The following is a 21,497-nucleotide window of genomic DNA, read 5'->3' as shown; positions in this document are numbered from 1 at the left end:
ATGTCTTCCTGGATGATGTTTTAGGCAAACCACAGGCCACTGGGCTGCAGGAGAACCTGGGTGAAGTGACTTGTGCTGCACAGGTCAGACTCCAAGATTTGATGGTCTTTTATGGCCTTAAAGAAGTCTGCATTAAAATTGACTTGTTCCTTCTCCAAATAACCTAGTCTTGATCCTTAGAAATATCATAAAATTACTGTTGGCAGGAATTAATTGCAATAATAGGGATTGCCAGACACCTTCTGTGGGTGCTTAGGTCTGGATCTAGTGTTTAACTTCAAGCATTCAAGTTTTAAATATTTATCCTTTGCTTTTCCTCATCTGTAAAATACATAACCCACAAAGGTTCAGGAGACTTAATTCACGACTGTTTGGAAAAATGTTTTCAATTCCCTAGATAAAATATGTCACAGAAGTGCAAAGTATTATTAACAGTAATTGATTGTCATTGTGGGAAAAAGTGACCTGCCCTTACAAAAGATTAATGGATTCTTCAGGTTACTGGTGTGATGGTAATTAACAATGCAAACAGAGCTGATGAGGCCTTACTTTCACATTTGATTCTTACATGTTCATAGCTTTGCTCTTCCCAGACTCCAAGGGGGAAGGGGAAGGAGTTTCTGCGAAGGTTTGGGTATGCAGGGATACCAAAGGTCTGTTCATTTGTGCTTTGGTGCCTCAGTGGCACATCAGTTACCCTCCCAAAGTGTTCCCCACCAACAGCTGCCCTGGAGGGAGGGAATTAGGGCTGGAGGGGACAACGTGTAGCTACAAGCTGTGCCCGTGGTCCCCGTGCTCTCCACCCCATTGTCCATCTCCCAAGAACCTACAGCTGTCTGTTGTTTCCCCAGATTGCAGAGACCTATGCTTTCCTCCCGAGAGAGGCTGTGACCAGGTTCCTGATGAGTTGCACTGAGTGCCAGAAGAGGATGCATTTCAACTCCAACGGCCTGGAGCCCAAAGGTAAGGGCGAGTGGCTTCTGCCAGCAGAGCTGACTCTGCATTTTGCACCAGCACAGTGCCACCAACAGCTGCCAGACACCATCCTGTCCGTGAGATACATCGTAACCTAAGGCTTTTCCTAACCTGGGATATTTTACATCTTATAGCCAAGCTGAAGGAATTGCTTAAACCTGCTTCTTTCAGCTTAGGGAGCAGAAGCAGCCTGGCTTTCTTTCTGAGCTTCCCCAGTGCTGCCCAAAACATACCACAGAAATGGCTGCAATCAACCCATGATCATGTGAGGGTGGAAACCTCAATGATTATAAAAATAACCTAAAGTTTTCCCCTGGAACCGATAATTTTGTATTGAAAGACACAGAATATGTCTGAATAGCTGAAGTTTCTGATAAAGAAGCAATTTACACTTAATTAATAGATAAGCACGGGATCCTGGGTTAGATAATGGCAAGTGTTTTGGCAATCACAGTTACGTTGTGCCCGTGTACGCACACAATTAGTGTGGCCACTGAGGTGGTTGACTCGTTATGGTTCTTTTGTGGACAGATCCAATCTGCAGCTTCTTAGGTGCAAGAGAGAGCAGGAGTGGGAAGGAGATGGGACCAGGGTCTCTTGCAGAGTAGCTGGTTAAATGTTTGTGTGGTTGTTTTCTGAGTTACAAACTTGTTTTCATGATCAAGTGCAAAGCAAGTTCAAAGTGATGTTGATTTCAGCCATTAAAATTGCTACTTAAAAAAAAACCTAAGCAAACTGCAGGGAGTTGGTCACTTTCAAAAGCGGCAAGGCAAAGTGGCTCATTTGGCAGCTCTTATCAGGAAGGGAAGCAGAATTTAAGGAACAAAAGGGCCAACAATTGAGAATTTCTTGTATTAAGTACTGATTGCCAACTGTTTACTGCTGGGAGCAGAGCTATGGACATCCCAGAGGTTTTGTGTAAGTGGATTATGTGCCATCTATCCAAAGGTAGTGACTGAAATGCTTTGTACTCATTATATTTTTAAAAAACTCTCAAAACCTCTCCCAAATAGCTCCATGTGAATTCTGTTAGTTGAAGCTCCATTACCACAGTACTTCCCCCTCTGCCAGCTAAGGGCCTGATCCCTCTTTTCAATTACATCCAGAAAATTTTGGCCTTGCTGGGAGCAAACCTGACCTTCACACAGATTGCACTGCATTCCTCATGGGTGAGGTTCCTTCACAGAGTCACAGACTGGTTGGGTTTGGAAGGAACCTTAAAGTCCATCTCATTCCACCCCCTTGCCCACGGCAGGGACACTTTCCATTAGATCAGGTTGCTCGAAACCCTGTCCAACCTGGTTTTCCTTCAGGGGCTTCCACCCACCCCGCATCCTGCATCTCCTGTGCCTCTCCCAGCAGCACACACCCATCCCAGTTCAGAGGCAGCTCAGGGAACCCCTGGTTCTGGATATCCCCCCCAGTGTGGTCCTATCCATCTGTCCTGAACAAATTTATAAATGAATATCAGTTAGTGATTATTTTCATAAAGCTTCGGCCCTTAGCAGTTCTCTTAAAAATAAATCAATCAGGAGTACAAAGGATCCCACAGGTAAAAAGTCTTACTCACCATGAATGAAAGGACAGAAGTGCTTCTCTCTCTGAATAGCACCTAAATAGTGACTAAGTACATGTGAAAATGCATTGAGTAGATTAGATAAGGTGACTTTTACTGGGGAAGGGTGTCTGATTTCACTAACACGTATTCAGGAATTTATCAGGAGCAAATCATCTAAAAAAAACCCACTGGGGTCATAGAAGAATTACTAAGTGTATGCGCGTGCATACACACATAGAGGAACATACAGGTAAAGTTTAACTCAGTAAGATGACAAAATTTGAGTAATTCCCATCTCTTTCTATTTCTCTTGTCTGTGAAAGAAATCTGAACACATTTAATTTGTGATCACAAAAATCCCTAATTAAACATATCTGCCATCAAACCCTGCAGGGCACCCACATCATTCATAAAAAGCAAATTGTCTTGCTTGTGGGAAAGTTTGAACGTCACTGGACTTCACTGGGATCTCTTTACAGTGTTATTAAATTAGGAGTAATTCTGGTGGAGTGATAAAAATGTGGAGCTAGGATCAAAACCATTTCTCCTTGTTCCATCTGTGTGTCCAACATGTGGGGCATGTGATAGAGATAATTGCAAAATGAGCTAAAGGATTCCAGGAGCTTCCTCTTGTGACATAGGATGTGAAGATTGTTCCCGTGGAGCCCCCCAGGCCTTTTAAAACAAAGGTTTTCTTTCTTTCCCAGATAACTTGGGAAAAAGAAAAAAAAAAGGGTTTGATTTCTTGGGCTCAAGCCCTTCTGTGGTGCAGTTGCACAAATTCACATTAAATTTGTGGCCTCTAATGGGATTGTTCCAAATTTACATCAGAATGGTTTCAGGCAGAATCTAAGCACTGAAAGATCACTTACCTCCCTCTTCCTCCCCATCTGAAGTTGCTGAGCTGCTCCTGTTCAGCTTCATTCATCTCTGCAGCACTGAGCAGTGGAGTGGGGAATGGCAGGAGAGCAACTTATCATCCTCAAAGATCCCAAACACTCACCTCACCGTGCCTGTGCCTCAGCAGAGAGCAACTTGTCATCCTCAAAGATCCCAAACACTCACCTCACCGTGCCTGTGCCTCAGCAGAGAGCAGCTCTATCTGTGATACTCTGAGCAAATGCTTTCCCAAACTCTTAGGAACTCAGCCAGCTGGGGAAGGTGGCAGGTTTAGTTCCTGTAAAAAGCTCCCCTTGCACTGGGATTTTAGCATCTTTTCATCACAGCACAATAAAGGTTTCTTTTGGGTGTTATAGAGACATATAAGTGCTCCTAATCTGTAGGTCAAACTGTGACAGAGGCTGCTGATATGCAGCCATGAGAAAAGATGGAGGAATCAGTTTACAAGGTTCCTAAAAGCTTTGGACCTTCATATTTGGGCAAGTTGATGCCTTGAGTGGCACTGGCCTCCCTTCCCTTCACCCACATGCTCCATCTGCCCAGGAATGGACCAGATGAACCTGAGAAAAAAGCATTGTATTTCCAGAGACCCAGTCAATGTCTTGATAGAGAAGATTTGCAAAGACCTTTGTGATGTTTAAGTCAATTACAGGCAGTTTTGGGGTCAGGTAATTTCCTAATCAGGCATGATAGATGTGGTGTTTCCAGAGGTGTGAAGCATCTTCAGCTCTGCTGAGTTCCAACAGGAATTTTTTACACTCAGCATTTCTGAGAAGCAGGCCCATTAGGATTGGGTTGATGGCTTTTCTGAGGTGCTGTAAAACATTTTGTGATGGCTCTTTTTCAAAGGGCTCTGTCACACATGCCTGTGAAACCAGTGACCCCAGAAAATGCAAGCCTGCCAGGGAGATTCAGAAGCAGGAATGGAAACCTCCCAGCATGAGTTCACCTTCAGCTCCTGGGAATCCTTCTTGCTGCTTAAGCTCCCTGTCCAGGGGGTACCACACATCCCTTCAGCATGTGCTGGAAGGCTGGATTAATTCTCCAGACTTGCATCTGCCTGAGCTGAGGGCAAAGTAGATCTTGCTTGTAGCCATCAGCCATCCCTGTGGACAATGGCAGCTTTCCTCCTGGACAAACCCACTGTGTGAGCCTGAAAATTCAGAGTTGGAACAGATCATTCCAGCAGCCTTCATGTTCTGTGTCCTGCAGGATCTGTAGTGGTGGTGGCAGAGCAGAAAAATCTTTGAGAATTCAGAGAAATCACTTTCAGAGAATTTGCTTTGTGAACTGAGCCGGGGCAGACAGAATGATTTGCAGGAGCATCCAAACCTGGAGCCATCTCTAGAGCTCAATGTGATGCAGCCAGAGGAATCAACAGGAACAATTTAAATTAAAGATCTCTAAAATTAAGTTTGTGCTTTAATGAGGATGTTAAAAATAATCTTCATCACCAGACAGAGATACTTAATACGTTGGCTTAATATTAACTCCTACCTGAGGGAATCCCAGCAAAATTGGCAAGATTTTGCAATGCTGAAGCAAGCTGCAAATAGATCCTTGTTCATCACCCCCTGCATAAATCCCATGTGCTTGGAAGCACTTCTGAGGCTTCAGCAAGACTCAATTTCTTCCTCAGGTTTGGGGGACACTGAAAAATTACACACTATGTGTAGTTTTTTTCACAGGTGACAGCAATGCTTTTTAATTTTATTTATTTTTTTTTTTCCCAAGACAACATCTGTTCTGTAATTATGTTCTTGGTGGGGTCACGTTCTTAGAGGAACCTTCACTCAGCGGGTGGCTCTTGCCAGGGATTTGAAGTTCTCCTGAATACCCCTGAGTTACAAGAACATACCTGCAGGTCCCTCATCTAAATAAAGCTTTTCCTCTGTTCTTCAGAGAGCGAGCCACCTTCCTCCTTGGTTTCTGGGATCATTGACTACAACATGCCCCTCACCTCCACCTACCTGAAGCAGATGAAGCTGCGGGTGATGAATTCCCAGGAGCAGGTGAGTGGTCTGCCCGTGCCGAGGGGCTGAATGGGGAATGGGGAGGGGCACTTGGATTCCAGGAGGATGTTTTTGGGAATGCCTGGTTTGTCTGAGCTTGTGAGGCTCTGACCAAGCACAGCACGTTGGGAGGCAGTGTATCCTGCATCTCCTGGAAGCTGAGCTGCTTCAGAGTTGTGCCAGTGGAGAGAGGCAGAGATGGGGTTGATTAAGTTATTGCCTGTAACAGTCTGCTTGTTCTTTAGACATACGGTTCTTCTAAGAAATTGTTTTAAAAATAAATATGGCAAGTAGTAATTTGTTTATCTCCCACTGATGTCTGGGAGCTTTAGCAGATGGGGTCTGAAGCCCAGACCTGGCTTTGGTTGCTCTGGGGCTCTCCTAAACTGCTCAGCAACTTGAGGGGTTCAGCTGCAGCCGCTACGCTCCCATGTCAAAGTGGGACACGGCTCTCTTGTTTGGTGACAGTGTTAAGCCACTGGATTTTGCTTTGGGGATGTATGGGGCACCCTGCCACAGGATTATACCCAGGCTGTGCAATTTTCTGAAGTTCTGCAGCTGCAGAATTAGCTATGGGAACCTCTGTGCACCATGGAAACAGTCTATAAAAAGAAAAGTATGTTTTACTTGCTCCCCACAATCTGCACTGGAAGCCAGTGCTGGATTTTCTTTCCAGCACTCTGAAACCTGAACCTGATTTCACACATTGCTGCCAGTGGCAAGATGTGACAGCATTTGCATGGTGCTGTGGTGGAAAACATTGCTGGGAGCCTGAGCACCCGATGGGGGCTTTCATCCAGCAGCTTCCTAAAGGGATGTGGGTTAGAGCATCACTGCCAGGGTGTGAAGTGCCAAGTGTGGGTTTGCTGCAGGGATACCGAGCTGCTCTATCACTTCTGTTGTGAAACCTTCTTGCTGGAGGACAAAATGGCATCTGGTGGGAAGCACTTCTGTGTCTTGGAGCTTTTTCCTTCGCACTTGTTTGACACTTGAGTGAGTTTCAGGATTTGTTTTAGGTTGTGAAAGGTGAAAGGCTGATGTGCCAGGTTTTGTGCTTATGATGGGTCAGGCAGTAGAGCTGTGAACAATTTGGGGGGCAGCTGGGCTGGGCTGAACTGGACTGGGCTGAACTGGGCTGTGCACATGGAGTGGGTGGATGTGCCCCTTTGTGCCATCTGATTGCTACTTTGGGACCACTTCTGGATAAATAGGCCAGCATGTTCCAATCACCTTTGGGTTGTGCACTGTTTGCTGGGTCTTGGTGTGGCAGATCCTGCAGTCCTGTTCTTCACCAAGGCCAGGGACTCAGGGCCATGAATGCTGGCTGTGCTTTCCAGCATTTAGGGTGGTTGCTTCAAGTTAAGTTTACTACATACAGAGGACTGAATGGTTTGACTTGTAGCCATTTATGCATTTTCAACCAGTTCCTCTTGGCTCTGACACTGCTTAAGGGAAGTGTGCTACAAAGCTTCATTAAACTCCTGTACCCAGTTTATACACGTAGCAAACTGACCTTGCAGTTTGATCTTGCTCCCAGGATAGCAAACCACTCAGAAGCTGGGAGGCTTCAGTAGTGGATCTTGAGTTTTTGAGCTGCCTGCTTAAGCATGCTTGTTTTGAAAACTTTGGTTGGTAATTTAGAGTTCATACCCTGAATTTTGGTGCAGCAGTTTGCACTGGAACTGTCACTGGATCGATATAACGTGCTGCTAACATGAATACTCCTGAAGCTTGCAGAGATTGGAATAGAAGCGTGTGTCATGCAGGAACAAAAAGGGACCAGCTGAGGCAACCAGCAGTTGTTGGTTTAGATCATAAATCAAATGGTTTGATGTTATTCCCTGCCTCTAAAGTTTTCCTTCTCCTGTGCTCCTGTTGTTACACTGCAGCGCAGCTTTCGAAGCTTTTCAAGCTGTAGCAGCCGAGGGAAAAACCTGTTTGGAAGAAGTAAAAATTGCTGTTCACTGTGTTACTGAAACTGATTCCTGAGAGCTAAGTAAAAAAGGATCATTCCTATTGCTCAGACTTCTGAAGTGTTGAAATTTTCCATCATGACAAAAGTCTGGAGAGGATTCAGATGGTTGGGGAAAATCCAGCAGCATTTGAGTGCAGTCCCTTCTGACATGGGACATTCCCTGGCTTCCCCTGGGGAATCAATGGAATTATTTAGGTTGAAAAGATCTTCAGGATCATTGAATCCAACCATTCCACCAGCACTGCCAAGCCCACCATTAAACCATGTCCCCAAGTTCCACATTGACATGGCTTAAATCCCTCCAGGGATGGTGGGCAGCCTGTTCCAGGGCTGGACAACCCCTTTGGTGAAGAAATTTTTCCTGATTCAACCTAAACTTCCCCTGGTGTAACTTGAATGAAATCAAGTGCCACACTCCTGAGACAGCTGTGGCTGGACCTGGAGCTGCTAATGCTGAGACTACCTGAAGATAATATGTGTAATAATGCAAATAACAGGGGTCAGTTCCCTCCACAAGAATTCCCCTGCCAATTTTATTCTATTTATTCATACATTGCACTGGAAAGAAAACAGTGCCATCCTTTTTTCCTGGAGGAACCTGGCAGTCTGTGTGGAGCATGGTCCATGGAACAGAGGCTGTGTGACACAGGGTTAGGGTTGCACAGTTCAGGTGTTGCAGCTTTTGGAGTTCCAGGTGTTTGCCAACTGAAAAGAGCCCTCTAAAGACAGTAGAAATAATTCTGACTTTTATGCAAATGCAAAACAGGCAGAAAATACAACCTGCTTTTAAAATTTGCCCTATGCAGATATTCCCTGCAAGGGTTTTATCTACCAGCACATCCAGGCTGCTCTGGCTGAGCGCTGCCACTTTGCTGCCTCCCTCTCACTAACATTTGATGGTGTTAATAGAAACAAATTAAGCAATGGACTCGTGTTTCCCTTGGCTTTGGCCAAAAGCAATTATTTGTATGCAGCAATACCAGGAGAAACTCACTTCACTTGGGGTAACAATGAGTGAATTTATGCCAAAGTGGCCTTTTAACTTCATTATTCAGGGAAAAAAAAAATAGTGCATGTAAGTGTAATCTATTAGTGCTGCTAAGCACGTCACTATTAGGGCATCAGTGTCTCCAGAAAGAAACACAGCCAGAACCTTAAGGAAAGCATTTTATCCCTGCTTAGGGACAAGAAACTGTCAGAAGAGAAGCTCTTTACGTGGTTGCTCACAAAAGGAAGAATTCCCACAGAATATATTTGTATATACTTTTTGGAGTCAGAATATCTGTTCTGGGATAGTGGAAAACAGCAGAGACCCTTGTTGCTTATACTGGGTTCAGTAGGACATTCAGGTTCTTCTGGGGTGGGAACCTTCCTTTGTCCCCATTTTTTTACCAGTTCTCACATGTGTGAAAAACCAGGCCTCTTACCCTTTCCAGGGTGCTGAATTAACCCCATTTCATGGTATCTACCAAGGCATTAAAGCATCTCTGAACTCCTGACTGTTCCAATCTAGCAGCAAAAAGGAATGAATAGAAGATATTTGATATTTATCTGTAAAGATCCTTCCACCTCATTTTCAAATGCTAAATATTAGCATTTTTAAATGATTGGTTATTCTACTGCAGTCATTTTTCAGACAATCTTTTCTGTGTTACTCAACCTCAGCCTTGGATTTATTTTTTATGCTGCTGTTGGGCAGGGTTTCCACTGGTGACAGGAGGAATAGAAAGATTTTAAGAGGACAAATCTCAGCACTGAAATGCCAGTCTCTCTCTCTCTGCTCCAGAGTTGTTGCTGCTACCTTGGCAGGAACAGTCCAGGGCCAAGTAACCAGGTTTAAATGATACAGAAACGTTTTCAAAGATTGCTTCAGTGGCTGCTGGCAGAAGGTCACGCAATCAGTGAATGGCAGGAGCTGCTCTTGGATGGGAAATAAGAAGAGTGTTTTCCTTGTTGCTATGGCTTTGCTGCACTGACTTATAAGTGTTTGAGAGGGACAGAGCCTTGTCCTGCACCATCACACATCCCATCCATCCAGTGATTTCCCTGTAAGCCTGGAGTGTGTGACAGTGCATGGATGTGAGGTGGTTTTCACAGCACCATTTCAAGCAATGTTTTAGCTCAGACAACTGGATAATCCTGGAAGGGGGTGCAGGGGCTTAAATCCCACCCATGTGCATGGAATTGGTCTTGTCTGGTGCTGATGAGGATCAAGCCTCTGCAGGATTTGAGAGCTCACAGAGCCTCATGACCAGAGGCTGGTTGGCAATGTGAATTCCTCCTCCTTTTTCCCTGGCCTGCCCATTACTGTGCTTGCTCACTTCAGTGTCTCAGAGGCTCTGAGAGCAGCAAAGATGCATCTTCCCTTGGCAGCTCACTCCCTTCCTTCTGCTTTGGAGCCATCTCCAGCCAGTCCTGGGGGTGCAGAAGGCAGGGAGGGGAGGCACGTACAGGAAGGCACACTGAGTTTTTATTTTCAGCCTGGAAGTTCAGTAGTGAGAATTGCAGACATCTCATTCCACATAGTCCAGAGACCAGGAGCAAATTTGGTAGAGCTGGCAGCTGCTGGACAAGCCCTGGGACCTGGATTTAGCTGAGTGTTTCATGAAGGCATCCTGAAGAAAAGCTGTGTGTGTTCACAGAGGTGAGGAAGGCAGAAGCAGGCAGTACTTGACAGGAAGTGGGATGATGCGTTTGCATCACATGAGGATGATAAGGTACTTCCCAATCCATTCGAGAGGGTGTTAAACATCTCTGGGGGAATAAATACCTCTAGATCAACTTGACTTGAGCTCTAGATAGTTCTCATTCAAGAAGTTTTGTCATGGTTTGGGATATTTGTTTCCTGCTGCTAATTTATAAGTCATTTTTGAGCACTAGAGAAGTTCCTTAAACATACCCTTAGGCACAGAAGGGAGCGCCGGCCGCAGGCACAGGGAGACACCGAGTTAGGAACAGATTTCCTCGCTGCTCGGCTGCGCAGCCCTCTAGTGGGGACAGAGCTTCTGCCGCCGGGAGCCGCCTTTGCCTGGGAAACTTCGGATCTGCTCTTAACCACAGACTTAGTCCGGGCAAAGCCAGGTCCAGCTGTCACACCAGTGTTCTTTACTGGCAAAAATGCTTTAGCAAAACTTTCATCCTTGGCCTGAAGGCTCATGAGATGCAGTAGATCAGATGACCGATGCATTTAGCCTGGTTTCACCCTGGTGTGAATGGGCGGCTTTCAGTGAAGGGCAACCCGTTTTTTTTTACTGGGAATTAACTTTGGCATTCCCAGCTAGTAAAAACTCGGCAGCTTTTATTTCCCGCTGTGTGGAGGTGTCAGTACTTTTCCCAGTGCTCCAGGTGAGCTCTGTGTTTGTTCAGAGTGACGTGTGCTGTGAGCAAACAGTGTGAGACCGACGTGGGCTGGCTGGGGTCGGTCCTGCCACTGCAGCTCTTGTCTTCCAGTGAGGAGTGATGCCAAGGCTCTGACTCTTGGTTGTTTTGGGGCTAATCACGGTGTTTTCTATAATAAAGGAGGTGGCATTGCCTGTTTCTAGTGGTGCTGGAGGCAATTCACCCTCCTGAGGTACTCAGGTGTATTTTCTTGCTCCGTGTGACAGCTCCAGTCCGTTCTCATGGACCAGTCCCTTCCCCACTGTCTCTTCACTTCCCTGTGGTGTTGTGCAGCTCAGCTAAGGTCCTGGAGAAGTGGCTGGGGGATGTTTAGAAGTTTCTCTGGCTTTTGGTGGGGCTGTGGTTGTCATGCAGATCCAGCCATGGGAAATTGGGACTGATCACTCTCCACCAAACACACCTTTCCTGGTGCCTGTTACCTGTTACCTGTAGAAGCCTGCTACAGCCAAGCTGCAGGAACTTGTGTCTGGGAACACAGAATAAGCAGGGCCAGAAGCCACTCTACCTCTCTTTAATTCCTCATTTCTTCCCAGTACATTCCCTGTTTGGTAAGGAGAGCTGCTGCCCATTCCCTTGTGTGTTAACCGGCATCAAAGGCAGCTGTTCCCAGTAGAACTGGCAACAAGGTTTTGGTTCAGGACCTGTAAAGTGGGGCTGGGAAATATTTCCTGGGGGAAAAGTAAAGATGTCAGCCTCAGAGTGAGGAAAACACAATTGCAACACCCATGGAGTAGTCTCATGGATCCAGTTGGATATGTCCTGTTCCTGTGGAAAGCTGTGCATGGTGGGCTGCTCTGCATCATCTCAAAGCTCAGGTGCTGACGTGCTGTACACTGACTTTGATCAAGTCACACAAATGGCTGTTTCTTAATTGCCTTCTCCCTTTAAAAAGGGGATAATACCTTAGAGAGACTTCTGAGGTCTTGCTCACTAATAAAGCTCTTCAAGAGCTTGGATGGCAACTACTTTGAGAGTGCAAACTGTTATTAATGATTTCCGTTATTACGGAAGATGAAGCTGCGTGGTTCAGCTTTTTAACCTTGAATTGTGTGCTTGCTTTTGTTTCTGCTGCTGTTCAACCTGCACGGGCAGGTTTACACCCTGTCTGCTTGCACACACCCCTCAGACCCACACCAGGAGTTGTGTGTGCTCAGAAGGAGCCGAGGAGTCAGTTTTTCTCACAAGGATGGATTCTGAATTGTGTGGAATGCTTGAGAATGGCCAAAAATGGGTTTAGTGGGGGTTCTGTGTGTGGTTACTCGATTCTGATTTGGGGAAGCAAGAGATAAGCTGTGAGGGTTGTCCTCACTGTATGGAGCAGTGCAGGCATTGCTGCTAGAGCTGTGGATTTGGACAGTGGAAAGGAATGTTAGGGGATATTTGACTGTCAGGGACCTGTCCCATCAAACACCCATTCCCTGTACTCCAGAATAAGAAAATTCTATCCACAGAAACAACTCCTTTCCTGCTCCTGTATTTGGCAGTGACTGGTGTGCCCTGTGAAGTACGGAGCTGTATTTCCTTTCCTTCTCTTGGTCTTGCCTCCTGGGAGGAGAAAACCCCTTTTATTCATGCCCGTGCCAGATGCTAACCACTGCTGCTTCTAAGGAAGGAGTGATCAGGATGAAATGGGAATACAGCGCTTAGCCCACAAGGAACCTGGTGTATAATGAAGTGTCCCAAATTTTTACCCTCCATTTTTACCCTGACTCTGTTCTGGATGGCAGATAAGGCACAGTGTGGATAAAAGCTGTGTCTGCCCTTCATGCCATGCCCTCCCTCAGTCCCTCCTGCCCGTTTCCCTCCTGGCCTTGCCCCCGCGAGAATCTCATTTCACTGCTTATTCCTCAGCAGGATTTGATGGTCACGGAGGACCCAGTGCAGGAGGTCCCGTTTGTTATTTAACCTACTTTTCAGAGGCACAAGAACATCAAGTGACTCGCACAAGGTCGTCCATGAGTCAGTGACTCCTCTGGCGTGATGGCCAGAGCCTGCAGTCCCTGCTCCCACCACTAGATCCCTGTGCCCACAATCCATAGCACCACAACCATTCAATTAAGCTCCTGCAGCGCCTTAAATGTCGTGTATTCCTGGGTTTGACAGCAGTCCTGGCATTCTTGTGGAGCCTTGCCTTAGGAAATGACAACAGATGAGGTCAGGTCATTGTTAGCGATGCCCTTGGAAGCATCACTGCCTGGTGCTCGGGCAGGATCTGTGGTGTGGTGCTGTCACAGCTGGGACATGGCTCTGGCCATGGGGGAATCCAGCAGGACCCAGGGAGCCCCAGGCTCTCTGCATGGGCAGATCTGTGTCCATGTGAGGGGGCTGGCAGGTACCAGAGGTAATGAACACATTGTGAAGAGAGAGGGAAGGAAGTGACTTATAAATAATATATTTGATGTATATTATATATATGATATAGTAACAGCAGCACTGGTTTGTTACGGTGTGCGTTTTTTTTAATGTGTAATCTCGTAAGGCACTTACCCCTGTTCCTGACAAGTCGATAAATTATTATTACCAATTCTATATCTAATTGCCAGTTATTTCCCCCCAGACAATTTGAATCCGAAAAGTACCCACTGGAAAGGCGCTTGGAGGGCTGTTTCCCAGAGCCTCCCTGGCTGTTTCTGCAGGCAGCCCCTCTTCCGCTGGTGAGCCCCACTTCTGCCAGCCTCGTGACCCCGTGTGCTGGCACAAACAATTGCATTTCTGTCGGGCTCATGACCCCACTTGTAACAGCGGTGACCCCCCTTGGGGTCAGGACCCCTCTCCTGCACAGGGAACAGCTCCTGCCCAGCAGCTCCTGCTGAATGGCTCTTCCTCCCTCACTCCCTGTGTGGACCCGGCTGCTCCACACCAAGTTTGCCGATGTGAAATTTAGGTTAATCCATTTCCAAAGTGGATTAAGCTAACCCACACAAAGGCACTTAGTATAAAATAAGAGTGTCCACATGGTGAGGCAGCACGGAATAGTGACTGTGCTTCAAACTTGTATCCTGGCCAGTTTGTGTCCTCTGCAAGCTCACCAAATGGAGGGACAGGCACTCTGGTCCCAGGGGATGTGCTCTCTCAAATGGCTTTAAGCCGGTCTAGCTTGAAGCCAAAGGAAGTGCAAGGAGTAAACAAAGCCCAGCAATGGGAAGGGGTTAAAGCCCGCTCCGCTGAGGTCCTCGGCAAGGCTCCTGTTCACCTTAAATGGTCAGGATTTTATTTTAGCTTCAGGGAGGAGCAGCAGCCATGGAGCTGGAAGGGAGTGTAGAGAAGTCCCTGTGGCTGGGGGCTCACAGCCTGCTGGCCTCCCAGCCATCCGCCTCCTGCAGAAGGCCCCCAGGGCTCCCGTGCTTGCATTTCAGCCTCTGGCTCCTGACCAGCCTGGAGGAGATGGAAATGTAGTAGTGAGTGATGCCCATTTTCACCTCTTGCTTCAGATCCTCCTAAGCCACCCTCTTCCCTTGCCTCTTCCCTGGCAGTGAGGTGGTTAACGCTGGAACAGGTAACATCACAATTAGACATCCCCACTAACCCAAACCTGGCAGTTCCCATCCTGGCTCTGGCACCATTTCTGGTACCAGCCTATTGCAGGCTCGACACTGAACTGCTACATTTGGTTTATTTCATAAACCATTTCCTTTGTAGCCATTAAACAGTGAAACATGAGGTGGGCTGGGGAGGGGGATGCTGCAGAGCTGTTGCCCATCACTGTGGTGGGGATCACCATCCCATTATGGTGATCTCAAACCAAGACAGAGCTCATTGACCCACTGCCCTCGAAGCCCAGCCTGGGAGCGGGTCCCAGCCTGGGGGATGCCGGGACCCCCAGCCCTGCCCTGCCAGAGCTGGGGCGCAGCATCCCCATCCTGCCGGGGATCTGGCAGCCGGTGCCCTGCCCAGAGCTGTGCTGGGCAAGCCGCTGGCTTCCCAACAGCCCTGCTCCAGCCTTCGGAGGCTGCGGCGGTGGCTGATGGTGCTGCCGCCAGCGCGGGGTCCTTCTGCTCCCGCGGAGCGAGAGAGAATCCTCGGGAACAAAAGGATTCGGCACCGCGGCACCCATCGCGCGGGGAAGGGGCTGCGGGACCCACCGCGCCCGGGGCTGGCTGCGGGGGCCCCGCACTTACACCCGCGCACGGCCGGACCCAGGAACGGAGCTCCCGGGGCCGCACCGAGCCGGGCGGGCACAGGGTCCCCGGGCCGGGCCGTGACGGGCGGCAGCCCCCGGTGCTGTGCCGAGCGGAGGGTCCCCGGATCGGCTGCAGCCCCCCGGGCCGTGCGGAGCGGAGGATGCCCGGGCGGGTAGCGGCCCTCCCGGCCGATCCGAACCGATCCGTGCCGTGCCCCGGCCGCGCGTTCTCGCGCTCTCCAGCAGGCGCCCGGCCCTGGACATTGTCTCCGCCCGGGGAAGGGCCCTCCCGGCCCTCCACAATGTGCTCTTCCAGGCGCGGCTCCGCGCCCCCCGCCGCGCCCGGCCCGGTGCGCCCGCCCCCCGCGGCCCCGCTCCCCTTCCCCCGCCGCCCCCGCCCCCTCCGCCCGCGGCCGGGCCCCGCTCGCCCCCCTCCGCCTCCCCGGCCCCCCCCCGGGAGCCGGGAGTGACGCGCTCCGCAGCGCCGGCCCCTCTCCCCGGGCAGCAGCTGGCTGTCAGCCTCTCCGGAGCGCCGCCAGCCCGGGCCCCCTCCCTCCGTCCCTCCGTCCCTCCGCCCCGCGCTCCCCGCCGCGCCGCCGGGCTGGCGCAGGCCGGCAGGCCCCGGGCTCCGCTCCAGGTAGGCGCCCGCCCGCGGGGGGCTCCGCTCCCGGCCCCGGGGCGGCGGGCGGGGGGAGATGCGCGGGGGCTCCACGCGGCCGCGGCGCTGCGGGGCCGGGGAGGAGGGGGGGGGCCACCGGCGGGCGGGGCGGGGCGGGGCGGGGGGGGCGGTGGCCGCGGGGCCCGGCCCCAACTCCGGGGGGAGCGGCCGCCCCGCGGCCCCGGGAAGTTGCGGGTCGCCCGCCCGGCTGCCCGGCGGCGGGGGGGGGAGGGCGGCGCGTCCTTCCCCGCGCCCGGCGCGGCTCCCCCGCGCCCGGAAGAGCACAAAAGCGCCGAAGAAAGTGGGAGGAGGCGGCGGCGGGAGCGCTCCGTCCCCGGCCATCCCCGGGCACCGGCCCCAGCCATCCCCCGGGCACCGGCCCCGCGCCGCCATCACCAGCAGCCCCGACCCCGAGAGGGGATTGTGCTGGAAATAGCCGCCTCCCTGGAGGTAAAGCCCTACTTACGTGTCAATCCTCGCCGCACGCTGAGCCCCGCACACGCGCGGGCAGGGCTCCATCGCGGGTGTATCTATTTACCTGCGGGAGGGGGTAGGACGGGGACTCTCGCCCGGCGCCTCGCACCTCGCTGCCGCGGGGACACATGCGTGGGAACCGCGTCCCACCGGGGTCCCGTGGCCGTCGGAGAGGGTGGGGACAGGGGACCCCCGGCCGCTCAGCCCACAGCGCTGCTCCTCTTGGCCACCGCCTCCAAAACCGGGTCCGTCCCCCCCCTCCCCGACACTCGCTTCCCGGTGCTGGGGGAAGAGCAAAGTGCCCTTTCACACCGCGCGGTATCAGTCACCGTCCCCACCTCGCATGGAAAAGCAAACGCCTGTAAGCAAGTTCAGGTGCGGGGGAGGCAGGTGCGGAGCTCCGGGGTGGTGGCGGTGGGATTCGTGCAGCCCGGTGCCCCCTGCCCCGCGTTCAGCACCTCCCCGCTGAACAGCAGGAATGGGGCAGCGGCTCCGGGAAGGGGGCGCGGGGCCGCCCCCCGCCCCGGCAGCTCCCCGCGCCTCGGGGCTGTGGGAATGCTCGGGGGGTTCCCAGAGGAGCTCTTAGCGAAGGGGGAGGGGGCGAAGGGGATGAGCTTCCCTTCCTCTTCCATTTGCCGTTTGCCGTTAAAATCAACTGTTTTGCCCATTTTCGGGAACTAGGAAATTACTCGGGTTTTGCCGGGTCCCGTAGAAATCGGCGGCAATCGCGGTAAATAAGGACGTAAGTGACCTGACAAAGAGCGCCGGGGATGTTCTCTTTGGTGTGGGAATTGTACACACGAGTAGGCAGCGCAGTCACAGCTCACCGCCGCCACAGCCCGCGTACACCCGTGTGCTGCGGGGCTGCTCGGCTCTTTGAGGCGATGTCCACCACAGTGTTTGCGGCTGCAGTACCAATCTTTGACCCGGAGTGTTTTATCTTCCATTAGTAAGCCTTTCTCTGCGCGGAACTGGTTAAGTTAGGGTCAAATCTGGTTCAATACCTTCTTGGCATGCTCAGAGGGCTGGGTTTAAACAGTGGCTGAGACGGAGATGAGGCTGCCTTCCTGAGAGCTGAGAGCTCGTCCGTGCGCGCCGCTGCCGGGGGTCAGGGCACGGGGAGCTCTGTCCTGGCCAGGTTTGGCAGGTCCGGGGGTGCCAGTGCCGGGCAGGTCGTGCACGGCCCCGGCGTGGCCGTGGAGCAGCTCCGGGGGCTGGCAGTCACGCGTTGCCTTTTGTTGATTCTAAAAACACGGCTGGTTGTGGTGGGAAGCTGAGCGTGGCTGTGTGCTGGGGAGGTTGCACGGCACACAGCCTCGGTTCCTGCTCCGCGGAAGGAAATCCCATCGGGATAGTAGGCTGTGGCGTGAAAGGACATGCTTTAAAATAAAAGGACTTAAAGAGAGAAAATAAACCGTCCTGAGACTCGGAGCTTGGCATATTAAACGTGAGGCACAGCATGTAAATGACTGGAGAGAGATTGGAAGGCAGTCCCCGAGAAACTGAGCCTGGCTGTAAAATAAGCAGGTTACCGATAGTCTTGCATATATTTACGAGGTTATAAGAGTAGCTTCCCCCCCCTGCCCTGCTCCAGCCCGTGCTGTGGGAGGTTGCTCTCCAGGAGGAAGAGCTTTGGTGGAGAAACATTGTCTAGCAATTACAGCCTTGCAGTCCGGGGGGGCTTGATTGGGTTTCTGGATTTGCCAGCGACTCGTTGTGTTCTTGGACCAGCCAGGGTGGCTGTCGGTACCCGGGATTTCCAGTTTTAAAATACGAGGAGGAGTTTTCTAACTCGCAGCGAAGTTGGGAAGCTCAGCGGACACTTGCAGGCACAGTGCTTGAAGATCGTGAATGGAAAGTGGGACAGAAATGTGGAGTGTGAGCCCTGCGCATGTGAGTGTCTGCTTCTGCTGGGTAGAAAATATTGGCTGTGAATGTCTGTAGAGCAGCTGTGAATGTTGGACTGTAGATAAGGAGAGAAGCAAGGATTTTGTTTTCCAAACCCTGAGTGGTGCCGGGAGCCCTGCTCCAATGTTTGGGTGTGCCCTGTGAGTGCAGCAGCAGGATCTGACTTCCCCTTGCAGAGAGGAGCTCTGCTGCCTGACCCTTGATCGCTCAGTCCCTTGAACATTGGAAACAAAGCGATGGGACTTTACTGCGGGGTGAGGAGATCTCTCCGGAGAGCCGGGAAAGGCAGGAAGGAGGAGGGCGGCAGCAGCAGTGCTGGGGTTCAGGGTTTGGCTCTGGGCTGGCTGCTTGGGGCGCCACTGGCACTTCCATCTCTGCCACGAGTGGTGTGGAACTGGGGAAAAGGCAGCAGGTCCTGAGACAGGCACTGGTAATGGATTGCATTCTGTTTTCTAATGAAAGTTTCATTTGAAGTTTGTTTACAGGAAAGAAGAAATTAGCAGAGGGAATTCTCCTGAGAACCCAGAGAGGAAAAAGAATGAGCTGCCTGACTTGCAAGCCAAAAGAGGGTGGAAGGGTAGATTACATTTACCGTATTGCTCCGAGTTGTGGCTGTTGCTGCTGTTGAGAAACGCTTCCTTGTTTGGCTGGATGGGGAGCCCCCTGCAAGGCTCAGCCTTCAGCCAGGTTACTGGCATCCAGGGAGATTCAGAGCTTTCACCCAGCCAGAAATTTTGATCTTGCCCTGGTGTCCTGTGCTTTGAGGCAGGATTTGTGCTGTGCTGCTGTCCCTGCTCCTGGCTGTGGCTGGGCAGACGGTGCTGCTGGGGCCTCCTGTCCCTGGGATTGTCCCTGGTATGAGGAGGCAGTGCCAGCAGTTCATGGGCAGCGCTTGGAGGTCACGGTGTTCAGCCTTTGGTCTCTGAGGGGTGTGCTGAGGCAGGAGTTTGCTGGTGGCCTCTGGTGTCCCTACAAGCAGTGAGGAATGCAACCAAGGGCAAGTGCAGGATGCCAGAGCGGGAGTGATGGGGACGGCCAGATCCACTCTTGAGGCTGGGGCTTTTCTCTTTCTTTACTAAAGAGGCACAAAGGTGTGAGGAGTTCCTGGAGCACTGTGGTGTGGGCAGAGCAGGGTGGCTGCCCAGACTCAGCAGGCTGTGGATGCTCTCTCCACAGTTCCCATTGCCAGGAAGGGTTTTCCTGCTGCCACCTGCACGTTTGGCTGTGCATTCTTTTGGGGTGGGCTGTGCAGTGGGAGCTCTGAGATGCTGGGAAGTTCATCCTCTTGGCATTTTGGCCAAGGATATTAGTGCTGGAAAGCAGAAAGCTCTGGCTGGAAAGCAGGGGGTGACTTTCTGCTGGTGGCTGAATCCTGGACTGGTGGACGTGTGACAGCCTTGTTTAACTTGAGTCATTTATAGCTTATCAGTTTCTGGTTTGATAGCCCAAGCATTTCTAATAATAGGCAAATGTTATTGCACCTCAGGAGAATTGTACACATTTATAAAGCACTTTCTATTGCATGTGCATGTGAGGCATCCTTCGTGTCACTGCTTCTCCTTCATGTGTGAGTGCATGGAGAAGGTGATGCCTCCTGGGTTGTGGTTTGGGTGCTGAGGCTCAATGTCCTCTGCACCTGAGCCTGAACAACCTAAAACATCGTGGGTCACTCTCTGGGCTCCTCCTCCTCCTCACCGGACAGGTGAGGGACTGTGGGCAGCAAGGACCTTGGCATTTGCATTTGTCTCTTAAGCCTGACAGTAATCTTGAGTAAGCCTTGTGAAGAAGGCCAGATATTAGGGTGGCTGCTTCCCTGCAAATGCTTACAATAAAGACACTATTTATAGTTTGCAACAGGGAGACCTTTGCAGTTCTGTTCCTGTACGTACAAGATGGAGTTTCTGGAGAGGCAGGGTTGCTTTGTGGCTGGTGTGGCAGTGGAGCTGTGCTCAGCCAGGGACAATGTGGCTGTCCCTCCCTTCTGCTCTCCTGCTCAGCTCCACCTGGGCACAGGGGGGCTGTTCAGGGACACCTGGTGGGTCTGGGGTCAGGGTGTCCCTGCCTGTGGGGGACTGCTGAGCCCTGTCCGTGTGTCCATCAGTCCGTCCCTTGGTGCGTGCAGGGTTTCACAAGCCGTAAATTCCAGGAAACTCCCCGGGAGGCACACGGAGGGAGCGGGCTGGGGCCAGCACGAGCCCTGAGCCAGCAGATGTGTCTGCAGGGACGAGGAGCTGGGAGGAAAAGCACAAACCTGTCTTTAAAGACATTTGTTTGTTCACAATAAAAACTATCAGCCAGCGGCAGCCAGACAGGGCTGTTTTTATGAGGAGCAGGCGTAGGTTGGAGGGGTGCTGCCAATTACTGCTTACACGGAAAGGGAGCGGGGATTGTATTTTATCTCAGGACCAGGGGGAGGGTAAAAAAAACAAGAGCAGAGAGGTTTACAAGCCTTTGAAATGTTTCAATCAAAGGAAAGCAGAGTTGAAAGCGGTTCTGGAAACATTTTTGGTGTTCCCCTGCACCCCAGGGCTGTGTGTGCCCCTGGCTTTGGGAGGGGAGCAGGGAGAGGAAGGCAGATAAAGGGATCACCAGCAGGACCGTGTCCATACGGGAGCACGTATCTGCTTCCTCCCAAGCTTTGCATTGGGAGAGTTCAGCCTGGGGAGGTCCCACAGCCCCTCCTCTCATTCAGGATCTCAGTGCTGCCTTTATGATGATGGTTTAGAAATCCTGTGGCTGACCTTTCCGGCACTGGAAGCGATCCAAGGGCTGTGTCTCGAAGTACTGTAAAGGTTAGTGAGAAGGGAGAGAGGGAGAGAGAAAATGTCCTTTGAGCTGCAGAAGTGGGAGAGAGGAATGTCATCTATGCCATCGTCAGGGAACAGGCAGCTGGCTGGGGTCCCTGTCCTGAGCTGGGGTGTCCTTGTCTCACTGGGGACCTCACTCCCCTAGCCCCTTCCCAAGGTGTGTGCTGTCATTTTTGATCAGGGTAGAGGCAATATCCCTCTGGAGAGGTCTGGAGGAGCCTCCTCTGCAGCATCAGGCAGTGCAGATCTTTGGGGATCCATACCTGTGTGCAGATATGCCCCAGAGGCTGCTCCTGCTGCTGCCAGTGCTCTGGTGATTCCTCGTGTAGCAGATGATTTGATCTCAGAAAAGTCCGGGTTGTTTTACGGAGCCATTTCTTGCCTGTCCTCAGCTCCCCCCACGCCGCCGCCTCGCCAGGAGCACACTGGGGTGAATGGAGATTAAAGGGTAAACTCCAGGGCTCAGCCATCCGCTCCTACAGGATGTGAGCTCTTTCTAATTGTCCTCAATTAGAGACAGTGCCATTGCTCAGGCAAGTCTTCAGGCAGGAAGCAGAGCCCTGGTCCCCGCTGGGGTAGCCACCACCTCGCCCTGCACAGGGCAGGGCTGCTTGCTGCGGCCTTGGGAAGCCCAAGGGGCCAGCAGGGCTCCTCAGGGCGGGGAACAGGAGCTGCCCACCCAATTGTTTTTGGGAAGGAGTGTGGTGAGGA

At 51.5% G+C, this 21,497-nt stretch overlaps 1 protein-coding gene across 3 annotated transcripts in view; it reads left to right on the top strand.

The window, feature by feature from the left end:
• NOL4L (nucleolar protein 4 like) overlaps positions 1-21,497 on the top strand; it is a 61,819-nt gene that overhangs the window by 21,030 nt on the left and 19,292 nt on the right. The window contains exons 3-4 of one of the 3 annotated variants that reach the window (XM_058036274.1): positions 852-963; positions 5,336-5,445. In XM_058036274.1, the coding sequence (XP_057892257.1) occupies positions 852-963; positions 5,336-5,445 (222 nt within the window). Of the gene's footprint in view, positions 1-851; positions 964-5,335; positions 5,446-15,532; positions 15,577-15,945; positions 16,048-21,497 lie in introns of those variants that run through there. The other 2 variants (XM_058036276.1, XM_058036275.1) reach the window with 2 other exon arrangements.

The sequence above is a fragment of the Melospiza georgiana genome, chromosome 17 (assembly GCF_028018845.1).
Source record: "Melospiza georgiana isolate bMelGeo1 chromosome 17, bMelGeo1.pri, whole genome shotgun sequence".
Lineage (NCBI taxonomy): Eukaryota > Metazoa > Chordata > Aves > Passeriformes > Passerellidae > Melospiza > Melospiza georgiana.
The sequence above is the reverse complement of the archived record's forward strand: the minus strand, read 5'-3'. Positions and strand labels throughout refer to the sequence as shown.